Genomic DNA, 26,443 nt, shown 5'->3' with positions numbered 1-26,443 from the left:
GTGTAGAACAAAATATTTACCGAGAGAGAGAGAGAGATCGAAAACAACAACATAATTGACCGTTCTAGGTTACAACAGTCTTTATAAATTGTATCTGTTCCAAGCTCATCTTAAGCCTGACTAGTTGATGTTTTCACTGTTGGCCTGGGCTACAATGTGATGTTAAATAAACCTGTTAGAATATGTGCACTCTGTCAGTTTTGCCGAAGCCACAATGACAGTTGTTTTGTGATTTAGGTCCTTGTAGCCACAATAATGCGCGTTTAGGGAACTTTATTAATATTTGGATAATCATTTTGTTCCCTAAACGCAACAACTCAACTGAGCCGTACCAATGTAAAATATATTCTTCAATTGTTAAAGTACTCCACAAGGCTACCAGACAAATCGGCCCCTTACCAAATCGGCCCCTAGTTGAAACGGTTACCTTTTCGGCCCCTTACCAAATCGGCCCCATCCTGTTTCGGCCCCTGATTATGGAGACCTTTCGACCCTTATTTTTATTTTGTTATTTATTTCTAAATATAAGTTAAAACATAAAATTTCAATTTTTATTTGAAAAGAAGTTATGAGATATGTTTATTCACATAAAGCTATATATGCATACAAATATATTGATAAAAAATATATTCAAAAGAAAATATATTTATACTTGAACACAAATATGCATGTGAACATAGACATTTCTTCATGAGATTGTTTTTTTTTATGAAAATAAATTGAATTAGAACATAAATCTTTATACTTCAAACAAATCTTGAAAAAATATACATAAGCATGTTGCTAATATTTACAAGAGGTATAATGATATGTGTTTTATATCAAGTCCACTATCTAAAACTGTTTCAAGCACCTATCGTCCGCCGATATTTAATAAAATACGTTCTTACAATTTTTAACATTTAATATTAAAAATAAGGGTTTAAATTAAAATTTAGATTCGAATGATTTTTTTTTTCAATGTTAGCAATGTATTTCATAAATTTTTGTCCATTTGTGAGTTTACAGATCTCATTTACAACTTCTTTTGAAATAAAATTTGACATATTATGTTTTTTCTTTTTATTCAAAATAAAAAATACAATAAAATTAAGGGGCCGAAATGTCTCTGTTGAAAATCAGTAAGGGGCCGAAATTTCTCGAGTCAATTTAATTAAGGGGACGAAATGGCAGGGCCGAAACGTCTTAGGGGCCGATTTAGTTGTAGGCCGATTTGGTAAGGGGCCGATTTGTCTCGCTCCCCTCCACAATACTTAACACTTCACTGTTAAATTAAAACAAAAGTTATACTTTAATTATTTAAGCCAATACCTTTAACTTATTACACTTACGTTTGTGAAACACAAATAATTAGTTTAATTTAGATCAACTTCTGTCTATAAAGCATCGCCATTTTGAAACCATCTAACAGGTGCCATTATCTTTCATCTCAATAGAAATAATATAGCGCTGGGATCTGTCATTCTTGGCTAGGAAAACAACAAGTGGGATATGGACGCGTAGAGTCGCCATATAAAAAACGTTAAAGACTCTGAAGTGGCTGTTTATTTAGACTAAGGTCCTTGGTACTCCTGGAAACATGAATCTAGTACAGTACTAGAAAATCATTGACAAAACAAGCATTTTGATTGAGTCCTAAAATACCTGGGTCTTGTTCAGTTATGACTGGAAGATTTAAGAGGTTATGGGCTTATTCATCAGTCAGTTGTAACCACAGCACCCCCAGATGGGGAAAGTGGGGGAAATGGGAAGTGTTTTTACCTTCAAGGTGGCCCCATAGTCCTAAGTGATTGCTATGGTTTTGTTTTTGTGCGGAAAATAGCAGGGCCTAACCTAGGATGCTCCAGGGGTTCAGGGGCTTTTGGCATGAATTTAACCAGCAGTTTGTCGGCGCATGGCTGGGATTTTACCGGAGGTTGGCTTGACCGAAGGTCAAAATCCTTGCTATTCCCACGTCCTGGGGAGAGCTGTGGTTACAATAGGCTGTTACAGTAAGAGCTTAAATTTCCAAGCGTAATGCCATAATATAAGTATAGACTGCGTTTCAATAAAATATATCATAAGAACATATTTTGTATTGTTTCTTCACATAGTTTTATGGTTTTCCCCTGAGCACTATTAAGCAGTGTAAGGTTTACATCAAAGATATAATATTGAATCTGGCACCTAAAAGTAAGTGTCAAAGTTAGTGGAAGTGAAAGGAGTTTCATTACTTTACACATATAACAGTTTTGAGAGGAACCAGCCCCAAAAATGAATCAAAACACATGCTTCTATTGTAAACAAAATTAATCAAGAAATTCCTTGACAAAGATGTGCTTTTTTATTATAATATAGCAAGTACATTTCAAATTACAGGGATGGATCATGGTCAAGTAATAGTTGTTTCAAGCATAACTCCTACAGAGCAAGAGAATGTTTCCATTGACTCTAGAACTTTTGCTCAGGTGAGGGTTACATATTTTCTTTTTCTGAAATGCACATGGTTCTTCTCCCAGATCATGTACAAATAACTTATACCTATATGTTTGTCTTCTGAAAAATATAGATTCAGACATAATTATAATAATAATGTGCTCTTTTCTCCCTTAGCTCTCTGTCCCTCTTCTACACCACTTGTCTTTTTTAAAACCTGGCTAAACTCCAAATTAAAGGGCACCAACACTGGTTTATACCCAGAAAATGGACCTGAGCATTATTCATATTTAACCTTCTAGCTGTCATAATTTTGAGCCAAAATAGATACCTATATATAAAATCACAAAGTAAAAAGTATGTAAACACAATTAAACTTCTCATGTGATTTTGTTATGGCTACCAGGTTTTCAGTCGTTTGAAATGTTTCCGAGAGGTGGGAAAACTGTGTGATGTCAGGATCCATGTCAATGGTGAGGAGTCTTTCCTTGCACACGGGGCAGTGCTGGCCGCGTGGAGCTCACGACTTGCTGCAGAAATTCTCGGTACTAGTGAATTGTTTGTTTAGTTTAAGGTATCTAGTACTCAAATATGTGATGTTTTGATACCTAGAGACCCCATTTTATTTTGGTTCCATTTGAAAAAGAATTTACACAAATCATGCTTACATTAACATTAAAAACAAGCTTTCTTTGCCGTGAAAGTTAGCCATAAAAGGTCATTTTATGTAAGATTTCAGTTGAAATAAAGAGCACATATACAATTTGTAATAAGTAAATGGATAAGGCATGCTCTGTCCTTTCAATGACATATTAGTAATCTGCAACTTATACCCTTTTAATCGATACAAAAATTGTATGGAGTCACTTGGCATCAAAAGTTAACATTATAGTTAGTGGAATCATCAGATTATCAGCTTATATGTTTGTCTGATACATGTACCTTAAACCTGTTTAATTTACAATGATTGTGAAACTAGTTATTATTTTTATCACTCTTGTTGGCATAATGTTATATGAGAGTGTGGTCTTATGGTGTGCAGGGAACCAAAGTACTTGGTACCAACTTAACTCTCATTTGTCCCAGCAGGGAACCTAACATGCATTGCCTTGGAGAGAAGCTAGTGCGCTTATCAGAAAACCAAATAATGAGTAGAATTATCAAGGATCACATTAAATCACAGTCTTTTATCTCACATAATTATTTGCTTTGGGTAGAATTTATATAAAGAAATATTTTTATTTGAATAAGTTATAGTTAAGTTCTTTCTCATAACGGTAAACAGGCGTGTCAAAGTATGTAGACTTTCTTTGCAACTTAGTAATGAAATCAACCTTTTTCATTGTTTTTACAACATGGGGGTTTAAATTGAGGTATTCTTTTTAATTACATCGTAAATGCAAGGAAAATAAACAAAATACATCACTTTCATGATATTTTTGATGATTGTTCAAGTAATTACATGCTTAGGGCATTCAGTAATGAGCATAAATTGGATTCTATGTAAACACTGGGAAATTTACAACATAATACCAAAAACTGTTGTTGTATTTAATAATTGAAGGTGTGTCTTAAACAAATTACATGTACATTAGATCATCACAACATTTTTATGTTCTTTGTATTTAACGTTTAGTTTATCATGATCTCTCTTATTTTTTCCAGACAAACTGTCGAATGCCAGCAGGTTTGACATAGAATTACAATGTGATAAAGCTGCTCTCTCCCAGTGCTTGGATTACATGTATTCAGGGCACATAACTCTGTCACAACAAAATGTAACAAAAATACTAACCTTAGCCAAAGTGCTCTCCCTTGATTCACTTTGCTTGAAATGTGAACAGTTCCTAATCCAAGAGATCAGAATTGATAATTTCATCGACAAATATTTCCTTGCTTTGAAATTCAAACTACTGAATCTGCAAGAAAAAGTTGCGGAGTTTGTGCATATGAATATAACGCTGGTAATCGAATGTGTGGCGTTGTTGAACCTCAGACCAGTAGAGCTGAAAGTCTTTATAACAGAAGGCAAGATGACGAACTTGAAACAGGAGGTCAAGTTTTCTCTCATCATAAGCTGGATCGGAATAAATCTACCAGAAAGGGAAAGATTCTTATTATATCTCTTCAACCAGATTTGTTGGAACGAATCTGTTGCAGACTTGCTTATGCAGATAAGTTGTACTCAGAATATCTTCACTACCAATGAGCTGTGTCTGTTTCAATTGCTTGAGAGTTTCGTTACAGCAAAAGTCCGCCATTTGGGTCCATATGAAACCATTTACCCACGTCTGTCTATAACCTACTCTCGCATACTGATTGAGCTTAAAAATCCAAGAGAGTTTCTCGTTTCAGCTGATCATATACTTAAAATGCCGAGTGTTTTCATCAGTTCGAAAGTTGGGGAGTTCAATGGGAGTAAAAAAGTTGAAACTCAGGATGTTGCAGTAAATACTGAAGCTATGTATTCTGATGAAAATATCATCAAAAATGAAATTTTAGACATTTCAAGTGAGAGAACAGAATGTGATACTGCAGTTGATATTGTAGTTGAAAAGATAGGAGATGGCATAGCTAGTGCGGAAGCAATCAAATCTCCAAATCATAAGAATAGAAGAAAGAGTTTACCAAGAAAACTACCTGCCAATAGAAAAGAAAGTGAAAAGACAAAGGAAAAGAAGAGTAAAAAGTCGAGAAAAAACCAAAGCAAGGAGGGTAAAAATAAATCAGCAAGCAAAGTACAAAACACTGACATTGAAGTAACTGACAAACTGGAGGAAGTAAATGATGAAGAATCTGCACTTGTAAACAGTGAACAGCTGGATGATCTGGAAGATGATTATGACGATTACAATGATGACACTGAAGATGATATGACTTTTGAAATCAATGAGAAAGAAGCTGTTATCAATCAATCAGATGTTAAAGCGGATGTAATAGGGGCAGTGAGTATTTTTGACAAAGATGCTGAAGACAAAGAATTGAATGAAGAGCCATTTAATAATGATAAGCCATTCACCAATGTTACATCCATACACTCAGGGAAAGGGAAACGTGGTCGACCAACAGGGACTAAAGGTCGACCATCAGGCATTAAAACGAGAAAGAGGGTAAAAGGGGGCCTTAAGTCTTTGAGAGAGTCAATGATGGAAAGGGAAGATTGGCCAAGGAAACAACGGGCTCGTAAACCAATAGACAAAAGTGCACCAAAAATAGAGTGTTCGTATGAAGCTTGTGCTTTTATGTCTAGACGCCAGGACATGCTAGAGAAACATGTTGAACGTGTGCACCTGACAGACGCCAAATTAGCTTGCCATAAGTGTGAATTTAAAACCAATGATATGAAGTCCCTCTGTGAACACATGAAGCACCACTATACAGACGTGCCCTACAACTGTGAATTCGGTGAATGCTCACATTCATTTATGCGAATCGGCGTATTTATACGACATGTTATGACACACCTGGATATACGTCCATATGGCTGTGATCTCTGCCCAAAGAAGTTTGTCACCTATAACCAACTCTGCAATCACAAAAAACTGCATGAAGGTACACATAACTTTTATAGATCTCTTATTTCAGTAGTTTCTACTGTTGATTTAACCCAAATTTGTGTTTAGAACTTAAAATTGGGCTGTAACACTAATAATTAGTCTGAAACTTTACTAGCATGTCTCTTAGACCATGGCTGATCCATTTCCCTTAAGCATCTGCGATAAACTGATGAGAATACATGTGTATCCTTCCTTAGAGATGCTCTCTTTACTGTTATCCTTGACCTACTTGTGTACCTTTGAACATGGATCATAAAGATATTATGATTTCTTTGCAGGGCGGAAGTTCGAGTGTGATGTTTGTAACAAGACGTTTTCTACGAAGGGCGCCATGCAGCAACATCGAATGATCCATTTTAGCAGCAAGCCTTATCTGTGTGACACATGTGGCTTTGCTACGAAACACCAGTCACATCTCATCTCTCACAGGAAGATACACACAGGTCAGCTCAATGAAAATGGAACACCATTAAGCTTGGTTTCAAAATATTTCTATTCAGAGAAGTGTCTTAATGTTTGAAATGTATTCCAACACGTCAATATTAAATGAACTGGCTCAATGTGAGAACATGTTGGAGACCCCTGTGACACACATGAAACACAAGAGGAGGATGTGATACATTATATTTTATTAATGTAGTTTTTTAACATATGAACTATTAATGTTTCATGTAAGAGCTGAAATATATATCATATTGATCTGTTGAAGAATACATTATAACAATAGCAGGGAACACCCCTTCTAAACCTGACTTGTCAGCAAAAGATATACCTTGGGAAACTTAACTGCTTGGGGAGGTATAGATGTTTTTTAAATATAAATAAAAGAACCTGTCTAGGAAGATGTAAAATTGCAGCCAACAAAAGCCACAAGAGTAATTGCATAAAGGTGTATAATTATATAGAGATAAGATAGATATATCTATCTAGCTTGTAAGGAGTGTGTTTGATGAATATCTTGTTTCACATCTAGCACCAAAACTATAGCATCTACACACTTGAAATTTCATATGTAGGTCAGCTGTTGGACTAAATCTACAACATTTATCTTATTGTTTCAGGAGATGTGTTCAGCCCACATGACACAGCACATGGACATATGGACTAAAACTACAACATTTATCTTATTGTTTCAGGAGATATGTTCAGGCCATATGGACTTAAAACTACAACATTTATCTTATTGTTTCAGGAGATATGTTCAGGCCACATGGACTATAACTACAACATTTATCTTATTGTTTCAGGAGCTATGTTCAGCCCGCATGACCCAGCACATGGACTAAAACTACAACATTTATCTTATTGTTTCAGGAGATATGTTCAGCCCACATGACCCAGCACATGGACTAAAACTACAACATTTATCTTATTGTTTCAGGAGATATGTTCAGCCCACATGACCCAGCACATGGACTAAAACTACAACATTTATCTTATTGTTTCAGGAGATATGTTCAGGCCACATGGACTATAACTACAACATTTATCTTATTGTTTCAGGAGCTATGTTCAGCCCACATCACCCAGCACATGGACTAAAACTACAACATTTATCTTATTGTTTCAGGAGATATGTTCAGCCCACATGACCCAGCACATGGACTAAAACTACAACATTTATCTTATTGTTTCAGGAGATATGTTCAGCCCACATGACACAGCACATGGACTATAACTACAACATTTATCTTATTGTTTCCGGAGATATGTTCAGGCCACATGACACAGCACATGGACTATAACTACAACATTTATCTTATTGTTTCAGGAGATATGTTCAGGCCACATGGACTATAACTACAACATTTATCTTATTGTTTCAGGAGATATGTTCGGCCCACATGACACAGCACATGGACTAAAACTACAACATTTATCTTATTGTTTCAGGAGATGCGTTCAGGCCACATGACACAGCACATGGACTATAACTACAACATTTGTCTTATTGTTTCAGGAGATCTATTCGGCCCACATGACACAGCACATGGACTAAAACTACAACAGTTATCTTATTGTTTCAGGAGATGTGTTCAGGCCACATGACACAGCACATGGACTAAAACTACAACATTTATCTTATTGTTTCAGGAGATGTGTTCAGGCCATATGGACTAAAACTACAACATTTATCTTATTGTTTCAGGAGATGTGTTCAGGCCACATGAACTAAAACTACAACATTTATCTTATTGTTTCAGGAGATGTGTTCAGGCCACATGGAGTAAAACTACAACATTTATCTTATTGTTTCAGGAGATGTGTTCAGGTCACATGGACTAAAACTACAACAGTTATCTTATTGTTTCAGGAGATGTGTTCAGGCCACATGACACACCACATGGACTAAAACTACAACATTTATCTTATTGTTTCAGGAGATGTGTTCAGGCCACATGACACACCACATGGACTATAACTACAACATTTATCTTATTGTTTCAGGAGATGTGTTCAGGCCACATGACACACCACATGGACTAAAACTACAACATTTATCTTATTGTTTCAGGAGATGTGTTCAGGTCACATGACACAGCACATAGACTATAACTACAACAATTATCTTATTGTTTCAGGAGATGTGTTCAGGTCACATGACTAAGCACATGGACATATGGACTAAAACTTTAACATTTAGATTCAGGCCAAATGGCATAAGGCATGGACTTAAACTACAACATTTATCTCAATGTTTCAAGAGATGTGTTCAGGTCACATGACACAGCACATGGACTTAAACTACAACATTTATCTCAATATTTCAGACGATGTGTTCAGGTCACATGACACAGCACATGGACTAAAACTATAACATTTATCTCAATGTTTCAAGAGATGTGTTCAGGTCACATGACACAGCACATGGACTAAAACTATAACATTTATCTCAATGTTTCAGGCAATGTGTTCAGGCCACATGACACAACACATGGCCTAAAACTACAACCATTATCTCAATGTTTCAGGTGACGTGTTCAGGTGCACGTACCCAGATTGCCAATATTCCACACCAAAACAAGGCCACATGACTCAACACTTGAATTCACACTACAACATTCGAAACCACATCTGTCAGGTGAATACATTCTTCTATATTTATTCTGCGAGCTCTATAGGCCCTAGTCTTCATCCCAGTGAGTTTTGTGCATAAATTAAACTTTGTGATGAACAAGCCAGAATCTTTAACGGGTGTTTGCCATAAAAAATATCAACAAGCCCTGCTATATAAAAAGCAGAATTTGTGCCGATTTCAACCACTGTATACCATATTGATTTAATGTTAAGTATGGGGTTCCAATTTCAAAACCTGTCTAGACTCAGAAAAAAAGTGACATAGAAAAAAATACCAAAACAAAAGTGAATGCCCTTGGTAGTAAGCCTATCTCACCAATGAAAATCATGTAAAGAGCCTTATACTAGAAAATTGAATTTCTAAATGATTAATATAAATGTTGTTTTTTCTCAGGTTGTTATTGTTTAAAGTTGTTAAATCTAGAACATATTTCTTTGCTTAATTAAGAGTTTGGTAAATACTTCTTGTCTGTTTTTAGCTCTACTGGCCAAAGGCCAGAAAAGCTTATGCGATGGTAATGTGTACGTAGTATGTGCGTTCGTGCGTCTATAAACAATTGCTTGTGAACACGATACAGTCTTCTGTTTTGATTGTATCTCGATGAAACTTGTACAGTATCTAGATATCCATTAGAGCTCGGTTCCTTTCGAAAACCAGCCAGACCCGCCCATGCATGCCTAGATTATGGCCCTTGATAGTATATAAAAATGCTATTGGGTAAACACTAGCTTGTGAACACGATACAGTCTTCAGTTTTGATTGTATCTCGATGAAACTTGTACAGTATCTAGATATCCATTAGAGCTCGGTTCCTTTCGAAAACCAGCCAGATCCGTCCATGCATGCCTAGATTATGGCCCTTGATAGTATAAAAAAATGCTATTGTGTAAACACTAGCTTGTGAACACGATACAGTCTTCAGTTTTGATTGTATCTCTATGAAACTTGTACAGTATTTAGATATCCATTAGAACTCGGTTCCTTTTGAAAACCAGCCAGATTTGCCCATGCATGCCTGGATTTTGGGTCTTGAAAGTATAAAAATTGCTATTTAAAGCTAAGTCTATTTTTAGCGAAGACTACATGAGCGAAGTCTACGAAGCCAAGTGTACATGTAAATTCGCAATTGCTTGTAAAGGTTCCCCCCCCCCCCCCCCCCCCCCCCCCCCCCCCCCCCCGGATATTGTCCCACAAGTGGTTGTTCCCTTGGGTCAAAACTGGCACTTATTTAAGAAATGTTTTCAAAATCTTCTTGTTTCATACCACAAGGCCCATACCTTTGACATTTGTTGTGGAGCATCATATGATGCAATTGAAAACATTTGAAATAATGCCCCTTGGGCATAAGCTGGCCCCACCCCTTTTTTGACTTACTTATTAATTTCTAAAGCTACAGTAATGAAATTTTGACCATGTCACCTTTGCAAACAAGCATTAATGTTGTTCTCGGATGTCCTTGACTTTGACCTTTGACCGACTTTTTATTTTTAAGGCTACAGAAATGAAATTTTGACGATGAGTACAGTTTTAAAAGCAAATATTTCTTACCCTCAGAATACCTTTACTTGGCAAATATTAAAATAGTTCATGCAACTAATCTGCTTACAACACTTCCTGTCCTCAAATGTTGAAAGTGCAGCGTTTTCAGCTAACCCAAACACTAAAAGTGAACAATATATTTGTTGCCTATTACTCAAACGTACATGCTCTGGATTGAAAATGACCACAAGAGCCATGCCAGTAGAGCATGGGCCCTTTTGGGCCTCTTGTTTCATTATGATTAATTGATAAGATTTTTAGTTTTTAAAGACCTTCCTAAACCTACAGTCATTATTTGGTTCCTGCCGGCTAAAGCAGAATACGACCTAAGACATTTAGAACATATTACTGGAACATTACAAAATCTTAATTATTAAGAATGGCTCGCTTTATTTGTTCTCTCCGCTCTTCTTAATCATTAAAATATAAGACTTATGTGTTCTAACTTTTACCAGTTAACTTCTTATTTATTTCTAATGAACTGCTATCATTGGCATAATAAGTATGAATTTATGATCTATTAAATTTTTTCTTTTATACTAATGAACAAATTTCTAGCCACAACACTGCTGTAACTATTTGTAAATATTTCGAGTTAGATCAAATCTACTTTGATTCCATGAGCAAAAAAAGGATCATACTGTATGAATGTGCTAATGCTGCTTATTATTATTTATCACGATATTAAAAAAGTCGAATCTTTTTAAGAGTTGAGTGTTTATAGTTAAAGAAATGTCATCAACAATATACATTTGTATAAAAGAATAGACCATAATTGTAATGCCTAATATCATTGGTTAAATGGCATTGCGCTAAACCAATCAGAACGCGATATTGAAATAAACATAACGTCATAACATATTACAAGTTATACAATGCGAACATCAAGTTTTCTCAACCCCAAATTGTAGGCGCATGTTAATATAACAAATGACATGTTTTGTATTGAAGGTATGCGGCAAATCATTTGTGGTTAGAGGAAAATTGCTTCGACATGAGAGAATCCATTTGAAAGATAAACTCTACAAGTGTAAACAGTGTGACTATCAGACATCTCGTACTGACCGCATGAAATTGCATATCGAAAGTCATGGTATAAAGTTCCGACGGAAAAAGTTTAATATTCCAAAAGTAGAAGAGGACGAACTCTCAGAAGGAATCGACTACCATCAGTTTTATGAGCGTATACAACAAAGTGATGCCAAATTGTTGCAGCAGGATTCAGACACCAACGTGGGATCATACACTGTGTCCAGCATTCCATTTATGACCATGACAGATCTGAAAGTCAATGATGTGATAAGTCTTGCAGCAAGTACGACAATTTTGACAGACACTTTTCCATCGTCGCGATTACCCATGGATCCCCTCAGTGCAGCAGCCGCGGCAGCAAATATTGACGGTAACGCACATGGACTTGACTATAGTCACAGCTATGAGAGGCTCCAAGCTGCCTCTTTTGATCACCTGTAATTTATACATTGGTTCTTGTTAAAAAGGTACAACTACAGATAAACACAAATGTATCACATATTAATTCTCTGGGGTTGTTTTTTTTTCATCATATTTTAAGATGTGTAACTTTTGTTACTTGTTTACCAATTATCACTTTGTGTTCAAAAATGATTGTATTGTGAATGCATGTATCTTTTTGCTAGTTAGCGCATACAAATGAATTTAAAAGTAAATATGTTTATTAGGCAAAGCCATGCCCAATTGATTCTTTGTTTAGCCACTAGTTTATATTTCAATACATACCTACCAGGCAGTAAAATACTAACAAATGTCCAGAAGAAAAAAGCATAACTCATTATTTTAAATTCAAGCTCTTAAAGATGCATACACACTGCAGGTGCGGGGTTAAGTAACAAAGCATTAAAAAAACTTGGAAGACAAAACTTTACATATGCAAGTTGATAAATAACTAAAGCTAGATATTTTAATGGTTTATAGAATTGAATTTTAAACTTGTTTTATTTCTATTTAAGCTTTGTTAATGCAGTTTTATTTACCTTATTTAGATTTTTAAATCTGTTTGTTTTTTGGGTCTGTTTTTTTACTCCAAGATTCAAAAGCTACTTAAACGAAATGACACCAAACATTTGCCCGACCAAATTGATCGGTTAAGAATTGACCAATCAGTACATTAGCAGCCAATTGTAAAACACCTTGGTAAAATGTCCAAATGTTAACTTTATGGCTAGTTTGCACAATTAAATGATTTGATTGGTTGATAGTTATTGTTGGATAAAAAGTGACTACTCAAAAACACTTTGGCTTATTTTAACCGCACCAAAGAGTTAACCAATTTTGAACAATTGGCTGTTTACTTAATGTAAAACATGATAACCAGTTTAAGATTCTCAAATGATGGCCGCTCTCAGATTTATCTACCACTGATCTGGAAGATGTCTTATTATAATTGTTTAATCAGACTGTACGTGTAAATATGTACGTAAATATGAATATATATATATATATATATATATATATATATATGTGCCATAGTTGGTTATCAACCAAAATAAGTATATATATTTTTCAAAGCTCTCTTTTAAAAGTATTTAAAACTGCACTCTCACAGATCAAACGTTTTGAAAACTTTTTTATTTTTTGTCTTGGAACGAGCCAATTTTTTTGCGAAAATCCATGGAAACCAATTATATTAGACTGCTGACAAAAAATTAGATCAATAATTTTTATATTTAAGTTCAAAAATTGATGTTTTATGCATTTTTCTTAAACCGTTAATAACGGTTTAAGCCATAAAACATTACTTTTTGAAAAGTAAATATGAAATACTACAATCTGATTTTTAGCTCCACTGGCCGAAGGCCATGGAGCTTATGTCGTCACAGATTGTCCGTCGTGAGTGCGAAACTTGATAGAATTGTTCCTTGGGTGGTCCTTAACCAAAATTGCTCAAATGGTTCCGGTCCGCTGCACAACATGGCTGCCAGGGCAAAAAAATAGAAAAACCTTTAAAGAACATCTTCTCAGAAACCGATGATCAGATTTTGATGAAACTTAACAGAAATGTTCCTTGGATGGTCCTTTATCAAATTGTGTCAATGGTTTCGGTCCACTGCACAAGATGGCCCCCAGAGGTAAAAATAGAAAAACCTTTAAATGACTTCTCCTCAGAAACCGATGATCGTATTGCAATGAAACTTGACAGAAATGTTACTTGGGTAGTCCTTAACCAAAATAGCCCAAACAGTTCTGGTCTGCTGCACAACATGGGCACCAGAGCTAAGAATAGAAAAAAAATGTTAAACTACATCTTCTCAGAAACCGATTATCAGATTTTGATGAAACTTGACATAAATGTTCATCTGGATGCCCTTTAACCAAAATTGCCCAAATGGTTCCGGTCCGCTGCACAACATGGCTGCGAGAGTTAAAAATAGAAAAACCATTAAGGACTTCTCGTCCGCAGTCTTCACGAAAAACATTTTAACCTACTAGCCAGTTGGACTAGCATAATGGCATATTTTACTAGTCCGAATGACAATCTAGTAGTCCGACTATTTTGCCACATTATAAAACTGTATGCTTGAGGTAAATACCTATTTCAATTGAGCAGCTTGCAGTTTGAGTAAACATTTCTTTATTATGATGCTCATGCAGTGATAGGGAGTGACATCCTTCTGTTGGGAATAGTGCTCCTTGTTTTTCAGAACCTATGGGTACTATGTAAAAACAAAAGGCATCTTGCTTGAATAGACTGTAATAATATCAACATGGTTAGAAAAGAAATGCCATGCTTTAATAGCTTTGATTACATTTTACTACTGAATTACCTCCCTTTAATAGAAAAAAAAATAATGTCTTAATTTTTCACGTATAGCATCTTTAAATAATTTTTAAACAATAATAATTTATGAGTAAACATATAAGCATAAAGTTCTCACAAAAAGATCAATTTAAAAACCTTACATTTATACATAGGAAAGTATATATAGACTGAACATTAATTTTCGTTTAAGTGACATTCTGAAAGTTTATGAAACAGCTATTTTTAGTAACTTAAATGGCCGAAAAGTGTAAGTGAAGCACCAAGTCGATTCTATCTCGTCAGTTCTTGTTCAGGTTAGATATTTGCTTCATAATCTATTCAGATTAAATGTTAACCGATGATCAGATTTTGATGAAACTTGACAGAAATGTTCCTTGGGTGGTCATTAACCAAAATTTGTTAAATGGTTCCAGTCCACTGCACACCATGGCTGCCAGAGCTAAAAAATAAAAAAAACATTATACGACTTGTCGTCGAAACCGATGACCTTTTTTCGATAAAACTTGACAGAAATGTTTGTTTGGTGCTCCTTTACTCAAATTGCCCAAATCATTTCGGTCCACTGCACAACATGGCAGCCAGAGCTATTAAAGTAAAATTTTTTTTAAATAACTTCTCCTCAAAAATTGATGATTGTATTTCTATGAAACTTGACGAAAATGTTCGTTAGGTGGTCTTTGCTTGAACCTTTTGGCCAGTGGAGCACAGGCACTGATGTGCCTCTTGTTTGTCAGCAATCTTAAATCATTGGTTTGAAGATGTTTACGCAAAAAATAATTCAAAAAATAAAAAAGTTGTCGAAATGATATATCTGTGTGAGTGCAGCTTTAAATATTGATGGCTATTGAACCAGTAGCCACATTTTCATTATTTCATAGCTTTGTATTGAGGGACATATCAATCACATGTTGGTTTTGTTGGAGCCATTGGTAATGTAAATTTGTTAAAAATATTTATCATTTTATTTTATAAAAAGAAACAATTCAAGATAAATGTGTTCATTTCATTTCTTTTTAGAACCATATTTGTTGATCCCTTTTGAAGACCTCCATTGATTTTTAGATCAACATATCAAAATTCAAGGTGACTAGGTTACCAGATTTACAGCACTCATGGTAGTCTTTCAAAACAATTTGAATTTATTATACCCCCACAAACGAAGTTTGAGGGGGTATATAGGAGTGAGCTTGCGGGTCGGTCGGTCGGTCGGTCTGTCGGTTTTCATGGTTTCCGGACGATAACTCATGAAAGGCTAGACAGATTTGAAAAATTTTTGGTACACAGGTGTAACATCAGAAGATACAGGTCAAGTTCGATATTGGGGCTGTTGGGGCCAAGGTCAAGGTCACTGTTACTAAAAATAGAAAAACGGTTTCCGGACGATAACTCATGAAAGGCTTGACATATTTGAAAAAATTTTGGTACACAGGTGTAACATCAGAAGATACAGGTCAAGTTCGATATTGGGGCTGGTGGGGCCAAGGTCAAGGTCACTGTTACTAAAAAAAGAAAAACGGTTTCCGGACGATAACTCATGAAAGGCTAGACGGATTTGTACAATTTTTGGTACACAGGTGTAACATCAGAAGATACAGATCAAGTTAGTGAGCAGGTCGGTCGGTCGGTCGGTCGGTCTGTCGGTCGGTCTGTTTTCATGGTTTCCGGACGATAACTCATGAAAGGCTAGACAGATTTGAACATTTTTTGGTACACAGGTGTAACATCAGAAGATACAGGTCAAGTTCGATAAATCCTTCAAAAACTAAATGAGCAAATATTTACCTTAAAAGTAATTGACACTTGGAAAGATGAACAAACAAAACAAATCCAGCATGCTTCATTTGAACCAGATGCCAGTGGAATACCAGCAGAACTTAAGTACGGCATATTTGCCACAGTCCCGGGATTTATTCCCAGGTGGATAAGGATGCATTCAAGCCCAAATATGTACTCGTAAAATTTGATGATGATCGTGTTGGAAGAAAAGCTCGTGAATGCTCTAGATGTCTTATTCCAGAAGAGATCAGCTAGAGCATCAGCTAGTTTTTCTTGTCAGCATTGTAACTTCTAAATTACTCAACAGATTTAAATAAAACAATACATGCATGATAAAAGAAGATGCAGTGTGCAGTAACCTTGGAGTTATGGCCTCTTTCAAAGGAATGGTTTGCCATTCCTGTGTCCAGGCGGCATTTGGGGGTATTCGTCACTCCTGTGACAGCTCTAGTTTACAATGATATTATAAAATATAAACTGGCATTACCCATATTCTTTAAACAGTTAACTATTTCACTATTCCTTAAGAGGACGCATACATGTTTTACCGCAAACTATAACTCATTAGCTCCTACAAGAACACATTGACTGGGTCAATAACTCGACTTACTATACTCAAACTTACACGAGATGTTGGTCATAACCTCAAATAACCCCATTGACTTTTATATGAACGGCTAACTTGCTCTCATAAGAGGCACAAATTTTTTACAAACATTTCTTGTTATCCTTATATACATCTTTATTCTATAACCACATACTGGTGAGATATTGATTGTGTTGTATCTGTGTGTGGTTATAGATGTTGATGATAATGATTGCATGTGTATGTTGTTATATTTATTAATTTTGTAAGATGTTGATGGTTATTTATTTAAGTTTAATGTTATTGATGTAAATTTTTTGATGTTATAGATGTTAATGGTGGTTATTTATGTATAATATCATTGATGTTAATTGTTTGATGTTATATACCGTATATGTTAACTTATTTACTTGTGTATCATGTTATAGATGTTGATTATATGCTTTATGATGTTATAGATGTTGATTATATGCTGTATGATGTTATAGATGTTGATTATATGCTGTATGATGTTATAGATGTTGATTATGTTATGTATGATGTTATAGCCGTAGATTATATGATGTTATAGATGTTGATTATATGCTGTATGATGTTACAGGTGTTGATTATATGCTGTATGTTGTTATAGATGTTGATTATGTGATGTATGATGCTATAGATATTATTGATGTATATCTGTGTATGATTTTATGGTGGTTATTTGTTGATGATGCTATAGATCTTCATAATGTCATAATGATTTATTCTAATCTATTGATTTTTAATGTATCATAATATGATCATTTAGTTAGAATATATGAATGGTATATGAATAAAATCAACCAATACAGAGACTAATTGTTGATTGTTTATAAAGAAGGGATATGTTTTCAATGATCTATTACTATTACTAAGCTTACTCAATATTCACCTGGTTATACATGATACAGTAGCTAAAATGTTAACATAAGAATATATCGTTATACTTGAAAATATATTCCAGCATCTAATCAGGCTATTCAATTGAATACAAAATGTTCTACTTATCTTTGGAATAAAACATGGAAACGCAACTGATGTTTAGCTTATTATAACTTAGGATGACTCATGAAGGACATTGTGTGATTCTGGCCAGGGCCTTTGTAGACAGACAGACGGACAGTTGGCTGACACACATCTAAGGCAACAAAACAATAATAAATCTACCTCTCAAGATATAAACCCATGAAACATTTGCAAATAAGAATAGGATCTTATTCTTCACAGGTGTGTGAAACATATTGGCAAATATGTGAGTATGGGCAGGATATAGGGAGGAGGGTAAAATGTTCTATCTGCTCCTTTGTTTGATGTCAGGCTTTCACCTCACCATGCATATGGTATATAGGGATAAATGTGAAATAGATAAATGTACAATCAACACAACACGTAAACATGTAAGTACAATGTGACCAGGACCTACATCTCGCCCCAGTTCATTTTCACTGCAGAAGCCACTAGCATTACTCACATTGTGTCTTTTGCTTATGACTTAAGTGATGTAGAAGAAACTCATGCATTCATCACAGAAAAATAGTTTAAAACCTTTTATTATATGTTTCGATGATTTTCTTCCATGTTTTACATAGAACTGACTGGTCAAATGCACATCAAAATCTGTTTCATAATTTTGAAGGCGGCAACTCTTGTGTTACTGATTTGATCTTGAACACCCCGCTGTAATTGTACACAAACCCTGTAAGTTTCAATAATTTCAGTCATTAAGCTACATAGTTATGGCTCTAGATGGACATTAAATAAAGGGCCATAACTTGACCCCATCCAGACGAAATTTCTTGTTCACACACCATGAAAATCATTTTAGTCACATAAAAGGGACACATTACAGCTTTTCCCGTTTATAAACCAGCAACAACCCTTATATTTACTGACCAGTTTCAGATGAAACTTTCAAGTGCACCATACTGTTATGGTTATACGCACTTTACACAAGATTCATTAATATCTTTCAATAAGTTATATAGTAATGGCTCCAGAAGGATGGACAGACAAATTTAAAGCTTTAAACTTGACTCATACAGTCCACATCTTATCAATGAAAAAGAACAGCAGTGTCTTTTCATAATTTAATTCAAGTGCAATGAATATAATGTCTGCTTTTACTGTATCATTACAATGCTACTTCATATACGTGAACGTTTAGCTTTTTGCCTGTTCAGGTAAAATAATATCTGGTCAGATATAAATAAGCAGTTTTTATATTAAACTGGTGCGGGGACTTACTACAAAAGCATGTTAACATTTTCTTTAGATATTTTAACTTAAGTTTGACATTGTTTGAATTGTTACTTTGAACTTTGTTTAAAAAACTTAAACTTAAAAATGGTGTTTTCATTTTTAAAAATTAATTTCCATATTTTTAACTGCAGAATATTACATATGATTTAGCATTTCACATAACACATAAAACTTCCTCCTAGTAAAATTACTGAGTTATGGAAATTGTACAGTAAAAGGAAATTGTACATTGAACTATAAAGTAATATAACCACTGATCTTATAACATTTATACACACAAACACATGGCATTGTCGTAATACAAAAATCAATTTAACTACTTTATTGACATATAAATAGATAATAAATTTATACAATTTTGAAGTCACATATACAATAATGTAACACATGAATTTAACATTAATGATGTACGAGAAAACCTCACATAAAAATGGCAAAGACAAGAATATATTCATTCAATAAATAATAAATACAATCCTGAAGAACTACTAGACTGTCATTCTCATTCCATTACATTGATAACATATTTTCCCGTCATCACATATTTCCCCATCAAAATTGTAATTACACTGTATATCTAGCCTAGCATTTAAGCCCATAAATGCTTTGGGTATAAAACTACCCGGTACGTTACAAACATTCCTGTCATAGAAAAATAAGTTTACAAAGATTAAGTTTAAATTGCTTACAAAGCCATTTATATCCCTCAATGAACTTCTTTTGTTTTCAAAGCAATTGTCTATAAAAAAAACACAACTTTGCAACTGTACCAAGGTCTAAATTGAAAGCTTTCAATCTTGGTTTCTTATCATGAATATTATCATTCCTGGAATCTCAAACCGATGTGCTTGTACATGAACATGATGTATATACATGTAGTTTAAATTTGAGAACTAAGCTATATATATTTGGAGCACTATAAAAAAGGAAAACTATCACATACTAACACTTAATTTTCATCTGTTAGGATTGTTTTTGTTTGGTCTGATCTGTTTTAAACCACGGAATCTAGAGTGTTATCTGTTAAAACATGCAAAGGCTTGTATCCTCACAATGACACAAATTTTTTGTTTACTCTGGATCACATTACATTCATTACAGGATCTGAGTTTCCGAAATTTTAAATTTCTAGAAACATGACAGACGGCTGAAAGTTGAATGTTTTCCCTCTTTCACTTTCGTTTACAAATAACAAAATATACTGCAAATAAACAGTGTTGAAACTAAATATATTTCTATGGGATCCTGAATGGACACAACCAATTGAAGTCAAGAGTCCTTTCGACAATTTGTCAATTTGCCTGTTTTCTTCTAAATTCTATGTGTTAGTATGTTCTTTTTTTTATACCAGTCGTTGCCTGTTTAAAAAAAAGTTCACAGGACTCATTGCGTAAAAGGGCTCTTAACTTCTTTGTGTTAGAATTTTTAAGTGTTTCATATGAAGCATTAAAAAAGTTCACAAAATTCTTTGAGTCCTAAAAATAAAGATGGAAAGCTAATCATAGGTATCATGTGAATGAAACACACTGAGTTTGCAACAGGGTTTCATTGTTTGCATGTTTTTGCAATTTCATCATCATTGTGGATGTTTGAGAGGTTGACCTCTGGTGTATGCAGATTTGCTTCCATCCAAAATATGAAGTATTCATTACAAATCAATACTCAATAGAATGCAAAACAAATCTTTTTTTGTTTGTGAATAAATCTCATGTTGAAATTAACATGTTTTTTTGGTTCCTATCTAACTTTCTGCCAAAATATTCTGGTGTCCTATAGATCCAGCTTTCTTTGAGATTCTGGTGTCGCTCAATGTAATTTTGTGTTCTCAGGAACTCAGCACACCAAAAGTGTCGAACGCAGTATACACAACTGTTATCTCTTCAGTTAATTATAGTATAATTTTTCTCAAAACTGTCCAAAAATGCCCGATTATTTCCCCTGCCGATTACTGTTCCAGGCTCGATTGTGTCGATATAGGTCAAAGGCCCGCCAATGAGAGGCAGTGGATAATTTTTCCGTAGATGTAGGTAAACCTTGGAGAGAGAACGTAACCGACTCTTTTTGTCTGTCTGCAGAAAAAAACTCCATCAAGTCTGGCTCCTTATTGCCCTGAAATGAAAAAGTATCATTACGTAGGGAATCAAGCCTGATATAATAAATTGACTGTTGGGCACTTTCAAAACCTGAATTTGAAATAATCATACTTTTTTTTTAAATTGTCAATAAATTGTGAGGATAAGGCTTATTCAACTAAATTCTCATTTTAACCATGACAAAAAATAATTCATCAGTTTCACTTGAAATAATAAACATAACACTAACTGTATGTGCCTACAGGTATATTATAAACCAACTTTATATACTTTTTGTACCACTCATTCTACATATTCAAAAATAAAAATGATTATAGTATGAAACTATGAATGTAAAGCTGTATCAACTTGTAAATGAAATCACACAATGTTCCTGATGAAATATTACAAAATATTCCTATATCTCTTAACATCAAAAACTCTCATCTCATACGTTAGACTTTGGTTTGAGAGTCTTCATCTGTTTAGCTCGTACAGGCTTCTGCTGTCTACTGATCTCGTCTGCTGGAATATCCAGACTGACAAGCCCTGTGAACGCTGCACCTTCTGTATTCACATGGCTGGCTGCCTGAATTGGTAAAACAATACCATGTTGTTGAATTTGTTTCATATCATTTCAAATTTCTCAAGACTAACTGAAAGCTATTGACTAGCAGTGACTGGGTTTAAACAGTATTGATGATCTCTCCTGGGCCCAGTCAGTAGTCCACTGGCTAGTCAATATGCGAAACGCATATCATTAAATAGAACGATATACATGTCTAATTCTTATCTGTTTTAAATAAAGAACCAGATAACATTACCTCATCAACTTATGCTTCAAGATATGGTAAAGTGACATCTACCCCATCTATCTTGTCCATTATTTCAGTGCTCTGATTTAGCACATAATCAGATGTTTTATTTCAAATTTTAAAGCAAAATATTTATAAGAAAACGCCAACACTTGTTTGTGTCAGAACAATGGAGGCATTAAGAAAAAATAAGTATAACCTAATTTATACTCATAATTGTGACATAATTTAAATAAAATCTGACTTCACCTTTTCATTTATCTGAGTCTTCACATCCTCCGACAGTGTAAGTTGTTTTTGCAGGGCTGTTTCAATATCAACCTGACTCTCCCGCAGTTTATCGGCCTGAAGTTTCACACGCAGCGTGCTGTTGTATTCTGGACGTGCCAACATGTGTTCGTCCCCTCCTGCGTATTCATCACATCCCTACAAATAAGATACATGTAGCTATTTTAATCATAGGCTTGGTTCCCTTTCCATTGGTCGAGAGCCTGTCACATGAAAACCAATATAAAATGAAATCCACTCGTGAAAAGTAAAATTCCCTGATATTCATGTAAAAAAAACATGTGACGTCACATATTCTAAACCTTCAATAATAAACATTTTATCATGATTATTAAAGGACATCAACAAAATTGAAATATTAAATCACATAGATATCATTGCTTCTTAACTGTAATTAACTAAAAGAGGCACACACCTGGTTGAAAGGGAATGTATATTCTGAATCAGCTGGTCTATGCTGGGCCGCTCTAACAACCTTTGCCTTTCTCGGCTTCCCATTTTGCTCTGGGATCCTGCATGAAGCGATAGGATCACCTTTCCTCTCTACAGCACTTGCTATAGACTGCTGCTGAGTGTTTGACGACTTCTCACGAACAACTTTCACAGCTTTTGTCACACTGCTGCTTCCTTTTGAAATGTCCGTAATGTTTCCTGATGGTATGTTGTTTGCGCTCTGTACTTTCTGTTTATTAAATCTTTGATCATCATTTTTAGATGAAGGGTTTTCACAAACATTGTCTTTTATAGGCATATACAAAGACTGGCCATTAGACTTTCCAACCATGTATTTCACAGTTCTAGAAGGCCCTGACTGTTCATTTGTGGTTGTTTGTCCATCTACATTGATTTTATCACTCTCAATTATATCACAGTCATCATCATCATCATTATACATTTCTGGCCTATATGGTTTACTGGGTGTAGATTTTGACAAAATGCTAGAGCCCACCTCAAATTCTGTTCCTGATTCATCTAAATCGAACCGAACCTTTTGTTTCTTGCCTTTGCAAACTTCATCATTCTTATCGCCAACAGAAGACCCAACCCTAGACTTGGAAGCATCAAACCTCTCTGGTGTCAGTGTAAGGTCAGGGTCAGGTATTTTGTTAGGTTGAGCATTGGGTAGGCTCTTCCCTAGAGCAACCTTTGGTTTTACAGGTGTTACACAGAGATCAGGGTCCTGGTAGTAGAAGCCAGACGTCTGAAAAATTTCATGCAAAAAATATTTTGTAGTCTTACATTTAAGTCATAAGCTAGAATGCTGCTTATCGGTATGTGGTAGTAATTAGTTAGAATGCTGCTTATCAGGTATGTCAAAGTATTGAGTTAGAATGCCGCTTATCAGGTATGTCAAAGTAAAGAGTTAGAATGCTGCTAATCTGGTATGTCATAGTAATGAAATAGAATGCCCCTTTCGATATGTCATAGTAATGAGCTAGAATGCCCCTTTCGATATGTCATAGTAATGAGTTAGAATGGCACTTATCAGGTATGTCAAAGTAGAATGCTCATTATCAGGTATGTCATAGTAATGAGTTAAAATGTTGCTTATTGGGTATGTCAATTTTTTTCCTTTAACATTTACAGCTAATTTCACCATTATTGCTTTAGAAGTAGTAATTTTTTAATGAATGAAATTTGTTTTACCTTCAGACTCAGAATGTAATTGGATATGACTCCAGGGCATTTTTTAATTAAATTTATCTCTGCTTAAACCATACTTGGATCTTTATTGTTAGGGTGTAAATAAATAGACTTATTTACCTCCATTTCCTGTTGGAAAGATGGTGACATTCAGACATTTCTATTACATGACATTACTCTAACAATGGACTACCTGAGGTTGTGGCGGAGGTTGTACTAGAGGTAGGGAATCTTCCTCTGACGTCTGTGAGAAATCCCATCCTGGAGCAGGAAACTGAGTGTGAGGTTTTTGTCCACAGTTAAACACCTCATACTGGGAAACTGCACCGTGTGATTTTCCTTGTCGGCCAGTTGGGTATGTGTGCGGCAGTGGTTCAGTGCTCTGGCAGATGAAATGTGTAGCCATCTTTTTTCCTCTTTATTCAGATGATTTGCATCTTTTTTTTTATCTCACAAGAGATTATTGTATAGTTTGGATTTTAAAATCTGTGAACAGATGGAAACATAAAGGTTTGAGTGGATTTTCTTTGAGTCTGCAACCAAAAATGAAAAGATGGGCAGGTGCTAGTCTAGGTTTTTCTGTAATGAGGATTACGTACATGGTGTAAACAATGAACAAAACACATGTTTAAAACAGGTGTTTTTAGTATGACAAATTGTATTATTGAATATAATGTTATGTAAGTCTTTGCTCTGTGAATCCTTCATTATAATGCATCTATCATGTTTGTGCCAAACTCAATTTTTTGCTTCTTGCTAACTTTAGTCCACTTAAATGGCTGTCAGCAAGTCTTTTGACGATTTTGTTTTAACTATGGCAGACTCATGACGTCCACCATCTCAGCAAAAAGTAGGGAACGGCCCTTCGGCAGAGAATCCTCTCTGCCACAATTTTAAAATAATCTCCGTTATAAATTAAAATTTCTACGAAAATATTATTGCCTACTATTAAACACATATTTATTTATGTCATTATGCTAAAATAAGATGTTCAGATATCATATACATGTGTCAATTGTTTATCAAGTATTCCGATATCTGTAAATCTGGGACAAATCTGACAAATGCGTACATGAACAACTGTAATCGTTACCCAGAATATATTTATGTGAAAATAACGACTCTATTGACAAATTAAATCCAGTTCAGATCACTGTCAGGTATATATTAAACAATTGTGTGTTTATTATTTAACAGTGATGCATAATATTTCTATATATTCTTTCGCCCAGTGTTAAATGGGTAGGAGTTGTAGCGTTACAGGGATACATAAGAAATGTCAAAATAATAAAAAAGTATCCCTGATCGCTCATCATTGTAGCTAGGTTAACTTAACAAAACATACTGCTTGACGATACATTTCGAACAGGGCACAAATCCCGATCACAGGCTAAAACATGCATTTCATTACCGTGAGCGATTATTCCATGATCTAGGTCAATACAGAGGCTTGCCTTGGTCACAACTGCAAAGTTTCATCTTGTTTTGTTAAGTATTTTTCTAAAAAATGTCATTCAATGTTTATACGCTTCAAGATCAAAATGTAGCACATGGAGGAATGACATCAGAGGGCACATCGGAAACAATAAATTACTTTGCAGCTAAGTGTTAATTTAATATAGCATACTTATTAATTATAATTGTATGACCTTTGCAAGTGTTCGGTATTTGTGCCCTCCATACAATAAATCTAAGGGTGAATTACTGTCCATAAAATGAACAATTTTCGCCATAAAATTGATGAGATCGTGAATCTGTACTTTGACAGATGTTGTCATATTAACCAAAGATGTTTCATGCACAACTTTAACTTACTACAACAAAAACTCTCCAAGATTATTGTGAAAAACCTCAAAAAGTGTTCGGATTTGTGACCTTAGCCAGTAAACTGTCAGTTCTTTTGTACTATTGCTTGATTGGGCAATAATAGCCTTATTGTGCAAGTTTCACCAGCCTGTTAACATGTACCCACCCATTCTGGAAATTGTAATAGTCTGAATTCCTTAGCATGCTACAGTCGAGTACACTGAGCAAAAATAAATTGCAATCCGGATAAGTTCATATCCGAAAAAAAGATAATCAAACATGTCGGGACATGAAAAATACATCAATATTTGACAAAAACAATTAAATAGATCAGACTATTTCGATAAATATAAAACTAATTTTCATTATATGTATGTTTTTGCCTTGCTAATTGATAAACTTGCAAACACTTATTCTTTACCTCAAAAATTCAAATTTGAAACGAAGTCAGCCATTTGTAAACAATAGACCTAGTCGTGGCAGACAACAGTTTTTAGCCCAAAATCTCCCAATAATCTCAGGTCCCTTGTAACATGAAACTCCAAGACATCCCTAACACAGGCAAACCTCAAAATACAATGCCAGACACAGCAAAGGGGATTGAGAAACTTCTATCAAACCTTAATCCCCACAAAGCATCAGGCCCTGATCAGATTAAGCCTGTCATCCTGAAATACAGGTCTATCAACTTCACTGTCACCAATTCTGAAACAATCTCTTCAAAAAGTCTATTAACTCTGGAATTCTACCCCAGGTTTGGAAGGATGCAAATGTGGCTCCTGTCTAC

General features: G+C 34.8%; 2 protein-coding genes across 3 annotated transcripts; one reads left to right on the top strand and one right to left on the bottom strand.

Annotated features, from left to right (window-relative positions):
- Position 1: 1 nt before the first annotated feature.
- LOC128246475 (zinc finger and BTB domain-containing protein 41-like) lies at positions 2-17,806 on the top strand. 2 transcript variants are annotated; one of them, XM_052964699.1, is made up of 7 exons: positions 2-68; positions 2,359-2,447; positions 2,822-2,960; positions 4,081-5,967; positions 6,251-6,415; positions 8,945-9,054; positions 11,542-17,806. In XM_052964699.1, exons 2-7 carry the CDS (start codon positions 2,361-2,363, stop codon positions 12,061-12,063), a joined length of 2,910 nt encoding a protein of 969 aa, XP_052820659.1. In that variant the 5' UTR covers positions 2-68; positions 2,359-2,360; the 3' UTR covers positions 12,064-17,806. The 2 variants fall into 2 exon arrangements, with proteins under 2 accessions (XP_052820659.1, XP_052820658.1); XM_052964698.1 differs by lacking the exon at positions 2-68 and adding an exon at positions 1,849-1,991.
- A 1,039-nt stretch (positions 17,807-18,845) lies between these two features.
- On the bottom strand, positions 18,846-26,144 carry LOC128245677 (uncharacterized). Its single transcript, XM_052963899.1, has 6 exons — positions 26,078-26,144; positions 24,044-24,336; positions 22,622-23,407; positions 22,168-22,344; positions 21,558-21,692; positions 18,846-21,140 (listed from the first exon to the last, which is right to left on the bottom strand). Exons 2-6 carry the CDS (start codon positions 24,254-24,256, stop codon positions 20,961-20,963), a joined length of 1,491 nt encoding a protein of 496 aa, XP_052819859.1. The 5' UTR covers positions 24,257-24,336; positions 26,078-26,144; the 3' UTR covers positions 18,846-20,960.
- Between the last annotated feature and the right edge of the window lie 299 nt (positions 26,145-26,443).

Source organism: Mya arenaria, chromosome 9 (assembly GCF_026914265.1).
Source record: "Mya arenaria isolate MELC-2E11 chromosome 9, ASM2691426v1".
Taxonomy (NCBI): Eukaryota; Metazoa; Mollusca; class Bivalvia; order Myida; family Myidae; genus Mya; species Mya arenaria.
The sequence above is the reverse complement of the archived record's forward strand: the minus strand, read 5'-3'. Positions and strand labels throughout refer to the sequence as shown.

Coding starts and splice junctions, on each gene's coding strand:
- LOC128246475 (XM_052964698.1), top strand. CDS start 1,895: ATGGCTGGGATTTTACCGGAGGTTGGCTTGACCGAAGGTCAAAATCCT. Junction 2,961..4,080: donor ACTTGCTGCAGAAATTCTCG/GTACTAGTGAAT, acceptor TATTTTTTCCAG/ACAAACTGTCGAATGCCAGC. Junction 5,968..6,250: donor TCACAAAAAACTGCATGAAG/GTACACATAACT, acceptor ATTTCTTTGCAG/GGCGGAAGTTCGAGTGTGAT.
- LOC128245677 (XM_052963899.1), bottom strand. CDS start 24,256: ATGGCTACACATTTCATCTGCCAGAGCACTGAACCACTGCCGCACACA. Junction 22,345..22,621: donor ATACATTCCCTTTCAACCAG/GTGTGTGCCTCT, acceptor TCTTATTTGTAG/GGATGTGATGAATACGCAGG. Junction 21,141..21,557: donor CTCTCAAACCAAAGTCTAAC/GTATGAGATGAG, acceptor TTTTCATTTCAG/GGCAATAAGGAGCCAGACTT.